Below are 14,260 nucleotides of genomic sequence, written 5' to 3'. Positions count from 1 at the left end.
GTGAAAGGGCTTTAAAGCAACTCCCACATCCGTGAAAAATGGCATTGTTGTTTTTAATAGTTTCGACAAATTCAACTTAATAAAAAAAATGCTGAAGGACTGGGAGGATCAAGGCAGTGAAAACATTTTTTGTTTGTTTTTTTTTTTTTCTTAAGTGGGCTCCACATCCAGCATGGAGCCCAACACAGGGCTTGAACTCATGACCCTGAGATCAAGACCTGAGCTGAGATCAAGAGTCAGACACCTAACCGACTGAGACACCCAGGCACCCCAAAAAAGTTATAAGTTACTTAATAAGCTAACGAGACGCTCAGAGAAAGAGGAGCAATATTAATTTTCTTCCCAAACTACTATCATTGAACTGAGATTTCTGTGGATGGGATGAATTGGCTGGAAGTAAAATTGGCAAAAAGCCAACTGAAGCTCCCAACATCTGCTATAGGTTTTCTATTTAGGTAGTAGATTCTTCTGGAGACAAAGAGCCCAAACCAGGCTGCATCTAGGATGACCGATCCAGCCACCTCCAACACCCATTTTCTCCAAAAAGTCCTGCAAATCCATTCGACCAATCCCAAACCTACCTTCGAAATGTACAACTTTAAAGTAGCTTCTATTTCAATACAGAGTACATGGACAAATTCCTTCACTGTGATCAGAAGACAACTTAATTCTGGTTCAATCTCTGCTCTGTGTCCCAGAGTCAGAAAGCAACAGGCTGGAATGTTTACCAGACTCTGCTAGAAGATCCCCAAAATGCCAGAAGAGAACGTACACACCTTCAGAGCCTAAAGCAACTGACCACAGAAATTTTGCTGAAATCCCACAATTTGTCCTTAAAAATTCAAGTCAATCTTATATACCACAATAAGTTGCTTTACTTTTTTAACGTTTTGAGCCAGTTAACAACTAATTATCAAACATTTTCCCTAAAATCTGAATAAACAAAGATCCTTCACCATTCTCGCTTACTCCCTGGCAGACCCCACACATCCTCAAGGTACTGCATCTCCGCTCCAGAAGCAACAGGCCAGGAGAGGGGGGGGGGAGAAGAGTTTCCCCCCCACCACCATCACATCCATCTTAACCTTGGCCTTTAATCAAGATCAACCACCCAACTCAGAACGGCTTCCCTGGAGAGTATAGGGAGAGGGGTCTGGGGTTTGCCACGGGTGCAACCATCCACTCTGGAACCCCCAGCACCATCTAATGGGCCGACAGCGAAGATGCTGGGGTTCTGACTCCACACAGCGCCCTCTCCAGCCACTCACCCGGATCCGGCGCATGGCAGCCACGATCTCCACTCTGCTGTTGGGCCTCGGCACATCCAGGCTTCCGACATACTGCAGGGAGGAAGCAAGCACTCGGTGAGAGGAGAACAGCAAGGGTCCCTGGTCACAGGATGTTAGCAGAAGAAGGACATCCAGTTAAGCTCCCTATTTTGCAGAGGAGGAGAGAGCCAAAGGAGTGTCTTGTTCCGGGACAACTTCTACCTTTATAAAAAGCAACTAAAACACAAACCACTGCTTCCTCTCCCATCCTGCTCTTGATCAGAAATGCAACGGAGTCCAGTGTTTCACTGAGCAGCCTCCTGAATCAGAAAGACTTGGCTGTGATCAATCTCCCACCACTGTCTTTGGGGCGAGGTACTTTGCCTTTGTCTCATCGGTAAAATGGGATTTCAGGAAAGATCAAACAAGAGAAGGTATAAATCTCTTACACGAATATGCTTTGTTTATATTAAAGCATTCCCCACCCCAAAAAAGGGAATATATGCTTTTTTTCAATTAATGGCATTTCACTGAGTTAGCCCTGGATGTTATAGAGACCTCACACACTTGACTAAGCTCCCAATTGGAGGAAAGGAACACCCTTTTTAAATAAACATATTTTTATATTTTATATTTTTTATATTTTTATATTTTATATTTTTATATTTATTTTAAAAATTTTTAAATAAAAATATTTTATTTAAAAATTGAATCTTCTAAAAATAATTTTAATCTCCTACAACTTTTGAGTTATTTTTAAAACCAAATGACATCCAGGTTAATGTTTAATATATGGATACTTCCTCCCAGTACACTATTCAAATAAAGCAGAAATACACAGAGCAAAAGAATAAAGTCCCCCACCACCACCACCGAGAGTTTGACATACACCTTTTTGTGTGCTGATGGACAGATACATTCATAGACACAGAGGAATTTATTTTATGTAAACAAGGTTCACTCTTCACATTTGTTCTGCATGTTGGGTTTTTTCGTTTTTGTTTGTTTTTTGCTCTAAATACAACTTGGGCATTTTTCTCTGCCAACGCACACAAGTCGGCACGTTACCTGCAATGGGTCCCCTATTGACAGACGCCTACCCTCTGTCACTAGTAACGACACGGAAACACCACCGGTAACAACACGACCCCATCACCTGCAGAGCTCACAGCTCACCCAAGGAGCTCTGGAGGTTGGACTTCTACAAGTAGGATTGCTATATCAAAAGTACACAAGTATCTAGAGATCATTCCTTAGTAGGATGAAACAAGAAAAGAGCGGGGGACGTTTTTTAAGCACATATGATATCAGTTCTTCATACACGCCATCCCGTTCCATAATGACCTATTGGGTGTGCCTTTCCTTTTTACATTCAAATGATATAAAATAGCCTGGGGGATGTCCTAGGAATTAACAGCCCCAAAATAACTTAAAAGTCTACCTAAGCAAAGACTGAATTAATAGAAGATAAGAGGATAGTCATCCTGTATTTCCTGTGGTCGCAGGAAGAGAAGGTTCTTTCTGAAATTTGGAGCTAAGGCTAGCTCCAGTAAGGAAGGTTCCAAAAGCTGAATACTGCAAAGGACTTCCCCCAAGATTGATCCAGCGTGTGTGCGCTCATACCCTGAAGCACGATCCCGGCAGCCATCTGGGCCCAAGGCGGACGGCCCCACCACAGCGCGCAGGAGCAGTGCACGTGTTGATAAAGCACCTGGCAACGTGCTCAGGTACATGAAGCCCCCTGGATCGAAGAGTGTGATAGGATTTAAACATGGTTGGGGTCTCTCCCTTCTGAGCTCTGCTGGGGCCCTGCGGACATGTCCGTGACCGACACATTCCGGAACAACACGAGGCCTGGGTTTGTGATTGCCCAACATCACAGAAGCTCCAGCAGTTTCCATACTCGAGGTCCCGGGCCCTTCCTGCCTGAAGGCTCCTGCCCTGAACTCCGAGCACTCAGATCTCCAGGGGCTTGTGTTCCCTCAGCCATCATGTGAGAGCCAGGACCTCAAGACCTAGCAAGGTCACTCATTACAGGTGAGCCTGAACTGTCCCCCCAACACTGACCCCTGCCACACACCAGGAGGGCCTGCTCCAGTGAGATCCACACCTGAGCCGGAACACAAGTGCCCAGAGGGGACCCGTCCCCAGCGCTACCTCCACCCAGCCCATCTCTCCCCCTCCGGAAGGGAGACTGCTGGGCAGAGAACCCCGAAGCAGTCAGGAAACATGGGGTGCAGGGAGGACGAAAGAGAGGAGAGGTAGCTTTCTGGCTTTGGACAGGTTTATTAAAAGAAGCTTACACGAGGACACCCATCATCTCTACCTGCGACTGCCTCCTCCACGCCATCGCCACCCCCCACGCTGGTACGAGTGCACGTACACGCTATACACGTTCACACACGTGCAAGGCACATGGCCCACAAACACACTCCTCTCACACCCACATGGTCATCACACACACTAATAGCTTACAGTCCATTCACACCACGCACGCACGCACTGGTCTGCCTTCCTTCCCAGTCGCCTTTCTGAGAATCCATCTGGAGCAGGTAACCCACAATAGACGCACCTTAGGGTCAAACAGATTAAAAGGAAACCCAAGGTATGAGGTCCACATCTAGTCAAAAGCTAGTCACACTAACGACGTGAGTCACAATGCAGAACCACAGTGCCAGGGGAGCAGGGGAGAGGTCGGAAAGCCCACTCCTCAGTGCAAAACAAGACCTGAAAGTCAATGCTGCTGTATGTGCAAGTCTGACCTCACAACGACCTGGGGCAAGCACGAAGCACGACCACCTCCACAACGGACTACAGTCCATCGGAGTCTCGATCTTGAGACAGAGCGAGTGCAGGACCCAGTCCAAGCCCAGACCCACCTGCTAGAGGCTGGTCCTTACAACCACTCAGCTTCCGCGGCCAAGCTCACCATCATTTCTGGGGTGAACAGGACAGGACCTTCCCACGCTACTTTGGAAAGTTGGCTCCCAGGCCTGAACTTCGTCCACCTGCCGAGCTAAGAACCTTTCAAGATCCTTGCTTCTGTCACCTCCTGCAAGGATCAGGCAAAAGCCTGCCTTCAGTCTAAGGCTGACGCCCCGTGACAGGTTCGTGCTCAGAAACGGCATCCCCTTTATGTGCCTCTCCTGCAGGATACTGGGTGCCGAGGGCTCCCGTGACAACAAAGGCAGGCCGGCTCCGTGCCTGGGAATCAAAGAAATCGTTTCCAGGAGGGAAACTCGTGTTCTTTCTCCTCCCCGCCCCCCACGCCATGCTCCTCACTTAGGCTTCTTCACCTTGATTAACAGCCCCCAGAACATCCACCGTCGATCATTCAAGCCTGAGACCTGGGGGTCATCCCGGAACGAGCTTCCCCTCTACCCCCACCTCATCCCACAAAACCCTTCCTTCTGACTTCATCCAGTGTCCCCTCGTGGCTTTCTCCACTGTCCCTGGGGCCCCTCCAAACCACTTCCCACCAGGCTGTCAGAGTGAGCGCTCTCCAATGCAAACCCGCTTGCATCACCCCCTGAAGACCCCCGCACACTCGCACCAACTGCTCTGAAGAGGCCCCTCAGAGACCTTGGTGTGGCTCCCCCTTCCCAGGTGGCCCACATGGCGCAGCTTCCTCTCACACCGCCGGCCCCTCCATTGTCGGGCAGGGCCTCAATATGCGTGCCCTTGCCTGCACGCGGAACGCTCCTCTTCTGCGCGCTCGCTCTCTCTCTCTCTCTCTCTCTCCCCCCCCCAGTCCTCCACTATCCACGGCCCTCAACACACGGCCAAGTACACAACTTCCTCGTCACTGGTGACCCACGCCTGCCTGACCGGAATCCTCTGACAAGGAACCCATCCACCCCCAGCGCTCCGAGGAGGGGCAGGAGAGGCCTGAGCCCCGGACTCTGCCTCCCCGGCCAGCTTCCTCCCATCAGCCGTCCCAGCCTGTGTGGTCCCCCCCGCTGTGACTCTATAAACCCCCCCTGACATTCATGCTGGCGCCTGAGCTGGACCCAAGCCAGATGCTCTTACGGCAGCACACCCAATGCCTGGCTTACCAGGAGATGAAGTACCTCAGACCTTTCTGCTGGCAGATTCTTAGCCACCTGGCCTTCCGTAAGACTTCTGTAGGATTCTGTAGGAATCCTGCTGTGGGGCATCTCAGAGGGCTGCTATTCAGAACATCTACCACAGAGCTTAAGGGGAGAATAAAGGAGTTTTAAAATATCCAGACCTACTTCTTTTTCACGAGCATCCAGAAAGAAGAAGAAAAGAAAAAAAGGAAAAAACTAGAAGGAGGATGCAATTTGTAGTGGGTAATCAAGATACAAGATCACCTGTGTTCATTTTATCTGCAGCTTCATCTTCCAGATAAGCAGGAGGTAGCTGCAAACAAGGTTAAACCAAAGGACTTCTGATATTTTTTGTGAGTTTCTGGACAACCTCAGCCTTGGTGCTAGATTAATACCTCCTGAAATTACGTTCATTTTCTTGCTTCCACTTTCTGGAGATTAACTTCTAGAGATGCTGATAAACTACATTGTATATAGGGTCCCCTGGTGCGTGAATCACAACACTAAAAGGCAGCAAGATTTAACAGCCACCCATGGACTCGTTAGACGTTCTGCCATCACCTTCTTCAGGAACTCCCTTTAATTTACAAGGTTTCTGTCAACTGTTTCCAGAAACCAAAAAAAAAAAGAATCACACACACAAAACTGATATAGGAGTCAAAAATAAATGTATGAGATGATCCTGCCTCTGATAATGTTGGAGGAACTGTATCACTGGACTAGGCCTCCGACAAGCAATAAATATGATGTCTGGACAAGATTATTAAAAAAAATAACAATTTTGCAGAGAATGTACAAAGAGTGAACTGAAAAACCAGCTAGGATGTTAGTTAATAATACCGTATCATTATTGACTCAATCGTAACAAATGCACCGCCCTAATGCAAGATGCTAAGAGGGGAAACCGTGTGTTTGGGGGGTGGGGGTGCGGAGGCAGTAAGGGGTATATGGGAACTCTGTCCTTGCCACCCAATTTTTCTGTAACCCTAAAACATGAAGTCTGTTACTTGAAGTCCTAAGAATAAGCTTGAAGGCCCTGGAGAGAGACCAAGAACAGGCAGGGCTTGGCATGGAATCCTCCCTGAAAGGAGGCGACTGCCCTACACGAGACTCGGTTTGTGTCGTTTGCACAGCACCAGCTGGCTGGAGCTCGGGCCTAGAAGCCCAGACAGACAGCCTGGGGGGTGTGGACACCAGAGATGGGATAGCCAGAGGAAGTGGCAAATGGGGGGCAGAAATCCCCAACAGAAGGGGGTCCTACAGGGTGACCCCCAAATGTCAACCCCAGCCGGCTCCGTGGATGACCTCCAAACTACACATTTGCATGGGAGATTCCAAGGAGCCCAGGAGAAGGTGGCAGCTGCCCTCCCAGATTTGGGATTTAAGACCAGCCTCATTAACCATCGCGGAGAACAAAAACGAACACTCTTCAGAGGAGAATAGCAGAATCTTGTGGCAAAAGGCTGTTAAAGCCCTACTGACTGGCCAGCATGGGCAAGGCCACAGGGAAAGGCCACCGGGCCACGTTCTTCTGGGGGCAAAAGGGCCCCCGGTGCAATGTAAAGTTCCCCAGATTCTGCCTTCCCACCTGTGATCTTCTGAAAACCACTCAGCCCCTGTTAAACAGCTCCAGCCCACGGTGAACACCACGTGAGATTCAGGAGGACGCCCCTCTTGTCAGAGAAGGACAAAGAGGCCCAAAGCAGACAGGAGAATGCAGAGGGAGGGCTAGATCTCCCCAGCCCCTGACCTCCTTGCCTGCCTCTGAGCCAACACTCTCCTTTCGGGTCCAAATCCAGCCTGACTTTTGTTCTGTCACCCTGCCAACCTTCTCATATCCCTCCGGTTTCCTGGCCACACTGTATCCTCTTCTCAAAAACATGCCCAACTAGTCTGATACCTGCTGGAATCTAGAACCCACCAGTGGGGGACCCATCTGAACTAGTCCCTTAACCAATCCTGTCCTGATACCTTCTAAAAACTTAGAATCAGCGGCACCTGGATGGCTCAGTCGGTTAAGCATCTGCCTTGTCTGCCTTTGGTTCAGGTCATGATCCCAGGGTCCTGGGATCGAGCCCCATATTGGGCTCCCTGCTCATCGGAGTGTCTGCTTCTCCCTCTCCCTCTGCCCCCTCCCCTGCTTGTGCTCGCTCTCAAATAAATAAAAGCTTTTAAAAGATTTTTTTAAAAATAAAAACTTAGAATCATAGAAGCAGAGGACTTCAAATCCTGCCAGTCCTTCCTAAATGTCCGCCATTATGACCCACCCAAGCTGCTCTTTTTCTCATTCGCCCTTTGCTTTCCTTCCCAGCATCTGTGGTTGCAGGGTGTGCCTCATCCACAGTCATCATCGGCCTTCCCCAGGAGAATGGGAGCTCCTGGAGGGCCAGCCAGGTCGTTGCCCACTCCGCCCCCGTCTCCCCAGCGCTCAGACCAGGGCCTGGCAGAGTAAGACACAAGTATCTGCCAAGTGAAGGAGGGGGCAAGGCAGCTCGCACCAGTTCGGGGACCTGCCCAAGTCACAGAATTAGGGCTGAGCAGCCCACTCGCCCCGCTCCAAGCTGGCACCCCCTCTCTAACAGGCAGGTCGTCCCCCCCCCCCGGCATCAGAAACGGCTCTTGGTGCCCAGCCGAGCGTCCTGTTGAGCGGGATTATGAATGTGACCTGGGTGAAAGTTCTCGCCTCATTTAGCATCGAACAAAGCAGCATTAACAGCAGGCTGCAGCGGCCCCAGATTCCAGGGCACACACTCAGCCAATGACCTTCTGCTAACCGCTCTGGGGGAGGGGAGGAAAAACATTGCCTCGGGGTGTCCCCCTCCCCACTTGAGGCCTGCTCTGTGTTCTCCAGGTGTGGAGGTGTGCGGGAGGGGGCACAGGGACTTCGAAGTACCCATATGGACATTTACCAGTGTCCTTACCCCTGACAGCAACAAGGCAGAAGTCCTGGGGCAGGTTTCCCCCACCCCTCCTCTCCCTACACACACACACACACACACACACACACACACAACCAGAAAAGCTTCCAAAATGCTTGAAATGCAGCTGCACACCACGTCTTTATTTATTTGTAGTCTAAAAGGAAAGAGGCATTTATATTTCTTCCTCTCTCTCCCAGCCCATCCAAAAAAGGAAGTACTATTTGAGGGCCATCTGATGTGACTGTGTCACTATTGATCAGGGGCTCAGCGGGGGCCGATGAATGTGCCGGAGATCACAGCAGAATCCTTCCTGCTCCTCACATGAAGGGCTGGGTGCAAAATCATTGTGGTGACTTGTCTTTATGCTAATGCCATGCGCCTCTCTACAAGGGACAGAGGGTCGGGCTGAACCATCCAGCAAGCCCATGGAGAGGCTCTTTGGGTTCTTTTAGTCCATTAGCAAAAGCTTAGATGGGTTGGCCTGATTATTTCTCTTTATTATGAGGATCTGAGGGATCTGGGCAAAGGGGAGAGAAAAAGCAGTAAGACAGAAAAAAGTGTTCTGGTCTTTCAACTAGCAGCTCCCGAATGAAAGCCTCAGCTCCACATGAAAATCTGGCTTGCGGGCGAGCGGCAGAAGCCAAGAAGCATGTTCTGCCCTGCCCATCTGGGGGGCTTGCTTGGCCCGTGGGTTACTTCTCCTCTGGGGGGATGAAAAAGCACAAGGGGGTGACACGGTGACAGCAAAGTGAAACATTTACCCAGGCTATGTGATAATTAAGTCACCAGCTGTGAAACAACCAGGTAAACCAGGAATGGGAAGATGAACAAAGAATACCACGAGATCAGAGGAAAAGTCAGACCCCCAAGGAAAGAGCTCAAGTGGCCATCAAGGGCCATTTGAGCCAAACCTTCATTCTACAGAAGGCAAAACTGGGGCTCAGAGAGAACCGAATCACAGCTCTGAGTGGCAGGATCAGAACCAATGTGCATCTCGCTATCGTACACCCCCCCCCCCAAGATAGAGCAGCAGGGTGACACAGTCAGTGCCCCACCAAGGCCTGGTTCACGACATTGAACTCAGGTGGAGCTGGATCAGGAGGCCTGTGCACAGGCACCCGAATGGTCAGGAGCCAAAACACAAACCAATGACCCACCACAGGGCAAGGGGAGAAGGACATTCATCCAAGGACTTCGGGAATGGAACTGTGGAAATAGAGAAGATGACCCTGGAGATGATGCTGGAAAGAGATCCCCTAAGCATTCACCTCGGGGCAGCACCAACATTCTGTACCAGCTGAACTCTAAGTATTTAACCTCTCCAAGCCTTGTCCTAAGAATCAAAATTAGTTAACACAGATGAAAGTTCCATAGTTTCTAAAATACCACCAGCGCGCCTGAGCGACTCAGTTGGCGAAGCGTCTGCCTTTGGCTCAAGTCATGATCTTGGGGTCCTGGGATCATGACCTGAGCCAAAGGCAGACGCTTAAAGACTGAGCCACCCAGGCGCCCCAGGATATTCTTTGTATCATTATGTTCTTGCTTTATGGGCCAACAAGGCGTTGATGATACAGATTTTGTAGCTTTACAAAAATCGACTCTTGGGTTCTTACAGACTAATGACTGGACAAAGCAAAAGGTGATCCAAAATGCCATGGAGTCAATGGAACATGGAACCAAGAATTCAGTCGCACAGGCTCAAACAGCAGTGAGGAGGGGAGACATGAACACTAGGAACAGAGAGTGTGACCAGGCCACATGGACAGCTGACAAACGCCCCCACGCCTGCACCAGGAATGGCCATCACACAGCTCACAGAGCCTCAGGTGGTGGATGTGGTTTGCCACATTTCCCTCCCAACTGACCGAGCCGTGACCTTCCCAGAGGCGGGGATACAAATCTCTAACCCACTTATCATTTATCAGCATCACAGAATGAAACCCCACAATCGAGTAAAATTTCCAGATAACTGGCAGGTACCCCATTGAAATACCCAACTTTTCTTTATTTTGAACAGTCTTGAGTAGAATCTTCCTAAAATATATTATACTCTGCCCCCAAAACTGAGATTCTATAAGCTAGAACAAACACATTTCTTCAGGATTCAGAATAACCAGTTAAATACATCATTTACTGTATAAGTCCTACGGCAATGACAACAGGCTCCAGGGTACTCTTATGCCTTCTGAGTCCTTGAGGCTGATGTTAGAATTGAATGCTTCCTACACTGTTAGCAGCAAGAATGGTAACAACAGGCTATATATGCTCCTGCCTTTAACAATAACTGTCCCAAATCCTCAAGAAAGTACTAGCAAGACAAATCCACCAACCTATAAAAAGGATTATACACAGTGGCCAAGTGTGATTTATCCCAAGATGTAAGGTTGGCTGAACATAGGACAGTTAATATACCACTTAATAAAATAAAGACCAAAGGCCATTCAATCAACCCAAGAGACAAGAAGTATTTGATAAAATCCAATACCCTTTTTTTTCCCCCAATACCCTTTCATGATGAAAATACTCAATAAACTATGAATGGTAGTAAACTTCCTCCATCTAATAAAGGGTAATAAACCAACAAATGAACCCACAGCTATCCTCATGCTTAATGGTGAAAGACTGAATGTTTTTCCCCTAAGATCAGGACCATGTCAAGGAGGTCTGCCCTTATCACTTCTATTCAACATGATCTGGCAGTTCTAGCCAGCCAATAAGGCAAGAAAAGAAATAAAAGGCATCCAGATTGGAAAAGAAGTAGCCATACTATCCACAGACGACATGGTCTTGTATATAAAAAATCCTAAGGAATACACACACACATACACAAAATCACATTCAATGAAGGAGTTAAAAATGAAATTAAGAGGGATGCCTGGGTGGCTCAGTCGGTTGGGCATCTGCCTTCTGCTCAGGTCATGATCCCAGGGTCCTGGGATGGAGTCCCACATCGGGCTCCCTACTCATTGGGGAGCCTCCTGCTCCCCCTGCTTGTGCTCTCTCTCTCTCTGGCATATAATAAAATCTTTTTTAAAAATGAAATTAAGAAAACAATTCCATTTACAATAGCACCCAAAGAAATAAAATACTTAGGAATAAACTTAACAAAAGTGTACGACCTATACACTGAAGCTTACAAAACACCTCTGCAAAATTCAAGACCTACATCAACAGGAAGACTTTCCATGTTCATGGATTAGAAGACTTAAGATGGAAACACTTCCCAACTGATCTGCAAATTCGATACAATCACTCCATTAAAATCTATAACCTGTTTATAAACTAGCATCTCTAACATCAAATGTGTGGGTCTTCCACACCAACTAATTCTCCAATTCTCTGCGAACACCAACTGGGTGTCCTACAATTTCAATTCTGACACTCAGTACCCAGAGTTAACACATGCCCACAGGTTAAGAGTTCAGCCCAACAAAACCCCATTTGAGATACTGGTTGGAAGTTCTGAGCCTCCCATACTTCTGACCAACCATCTGTAAGTCAGGGATTCCCATGATCCCCTCACAGGTCCAGTAATTTATTTTAACAGCTCACAGAACTCAGGGAAACACTTTAGTTACTATTACCAAATTATTATAAAGGATACAAGTGAACAGCCAGATAAAGAGGGACACAGGTATGTGGGAAGGGGCACAGAGCTCTAGGAAGCCACTCTGGGCAGGCCACCCTTCCAACACCTCAGTGTGTTAGCCAACTTAGGAGCTCTCCAAACCCATTGTTTAGGGGTTTTATGGAGGTTCCACTAACAGGCATGATTAAGTCACTGGCCACCGAGACTGAATTCAATCTCCAGCCCCTGGAGCTTCCCCTAAGGTCAGGAAGTGGGGCTCAAAGTTCCAACCTTCCAATTACATGGTTGGTGCCTCTCTCCCAAGCAGCCCCCATGCTGAAGCTTCTAGGGGCCCACTAAGAGTCACTTCATTAACATCAACTCAAGGTAAGGTTGAAAGAGGCTTCTTATGAACAATGAAAGATGTTCTTCTCCCCCTTCTCATTCAGGAAATTCCAAGTGTTTTTAGGAGCTCTGGGTCAGGAAGCAGAGACCAAATATATATTTATTGCATTACAGTATCACAAAATCCAATCGGTCTTTCTTGCAGAAATTAACAAGCCAATCCTAAAATTCATGCGGAAATCCAAGGGATCCAGAAAAGCCAAAACAATCTTGGAAAAGAACAAAGTTGTAGGACTCGGACTTCCCAATTTCAGAAATTACTACGTAACTACAGTAATCAATACAGTGTGGTACTAATATAAAGCTGGACATATCAATCAATGGAGTAAAACAGACTCCAGAAATAAATCCCTAAATTTATGGCCAACTGATTTTTGACAAGAGTGTCAAGACAATTCACTGGAGGAAAGAAATGGTCTTTTCAACAATGGTGCTGGGACAACTAAATATCCACACACAAAAGAATGATGCTGGACTCCTACCACACACTATTATGTAAAATTAACTCAAGATCTATCACACATCTAAGCGTTAAAACTACAAAATTCTTAGAGGAAACCATAGGAGTCAATCTTCATGAGCTTAGATCAGGCAATGGTTTCCTAGGACACCAAACGCACAAACAGAAGAAAAATAACCTGGACTTAATCAAAGTTAAGACCACTTGTGCTTCAAAGGACACCATCAAGAAAGTCAAAGGACAACTCGTGTAATGGGAGAAAATATTTATAAGTCATATCTGAGAAGGGACTTTCATCCAGAATATAACTCTTACAATTCAACAAAAGAAACAACTCACATAAAGAATGGACAAAGGGTATGAATAGACATTTCTCCCCAAAAACATAAATGGCTAATAAGCACATGAAAAAAATGCTGAATCATGAGTCATTAGGGAACTGCAAATTAACACTACAATGAGATACACTTCACACCCACCAGGATGGCTAAAATAAGCTCCAAAATAACAAGTGTTAATGAGGATATGGAGAAATTGGAATCCTCATACGTTGCTGTAAAAAAAATATAGTGCAGCCACTTTGGAAAACAGTTTGGCAGTTCCTCAAAAAGCAAAACAGAGTTAACATAGGAATCAACAATTCTACTGCTAGGTACGCACCCCCCCAAAAATGAAGACATAAGGCCACACAAAAACTTGTCCGTGAATGCTTAGAGCTGCATTACGCAAAACAGCCCCCAAAATGGAAAAACCCACATGTCCATCAATGGATGAATGTGTAAAAAAAATGGGGTATATCCATATATTATTATTATATATAAAAAGGAATGGAATGCTGATACATGCTACAGCATGGATAAACTTCACCATTATGCCAAGTGAAAGAGGCAAGTCACAGAAGACTCCACATTAGAGGAAATGTCCACCATAAGCAAATCCATAGAGACAGAAAGTAGATCAGTGGTTGCCAGGAACTGGGAGATCAGTAACGGTAGTTTTCCTTTGGGGAGGATGGAAACAGCCTGCAATTCCACAGCAGTGGTGGTTGCACAACAGAATGAAAATACTAGGGGCGCCTGGGTGGCTCAGTCGTTAAGCGTCTGCCTTCGGCTCAGGTCATGATCCCAGGGTCCTGGGATCAAGCCCCGCATCGGGCTCCCTGCTCGGCGGGAAGCCTGCTTCTCCCTCTCCCACCTCCCCTGCTTGTGTTCCCTCTCTCGCTGTGTCTCTCTCTGTCAAATAAATAAATAAAATCTTTAAAAAAAAAAAAAAAAGAAAATACTAGAAACCATGGAGTCGTACACACTTAACACAGTGAATTGTATGGTATGTAAATTTATCTCAATAAAGCTGTGATCTTAAAAACATACCCACGAGAAATAACCGTCCTCCTTTTGATTCGTTGCGGACAGGAAAGGAGAATTACAACCAAACTGGGTTCTGCGTGAGCCTCCGAAGTGCTCTCTTTAAGGCAAGGCTATGACCCTCCCCAACCACTCTGGCCTCTCAAACGCTCTTCTGGGCCATTCTGCATTGCTGGCTGTCAACTAGACGCTTAAATTCATCAG

General features: G+C 47.3%; 1 protein-coding gene across 2 annotated transcripts in view; it reads right to left on the bottom strand.

Moving 5' to 3' along the window:
- The window catches only part of LOC110588187 (nitric oxide synthase 1 adaptor protein), a 261,046-nt gene that overhangs the window by 187,784 nt on the left and 59,002 nt on the right, over window positions 1-14,260 (bottom strand). For both annotated transcript variants that reach the window (XM_021698468.1, XM_021698469.1), the window contains exon 2: window positions 1,269-1,340. In XM_021698468.1, coding sequence (XP_021554143.1) covers window positions 1,269-1,340 — 72 coding nt within the window. The remainder of the gene's footprint in view (window positions 1-1,268; window positions 1,341-14,260) is intronic.

The sequence above is a fragment of the Neomonachus schauinslandi genome, chromosome 6 (assembly GCF_002201575.2).
Source record: "Neomonachus schauinslandi chromosome 6, ASM220157v2, whole genome shotgun sequence".
Lineage (NCBI taxonomy): Eukaryota > Metazoa > Chordata > Mammalia > Carnivora > Phocidae > Neomonachus > Neomonachus schauinslandi.
This window is presented reverse-complemented; position numbering and strand designations above follow the sequence as displayed.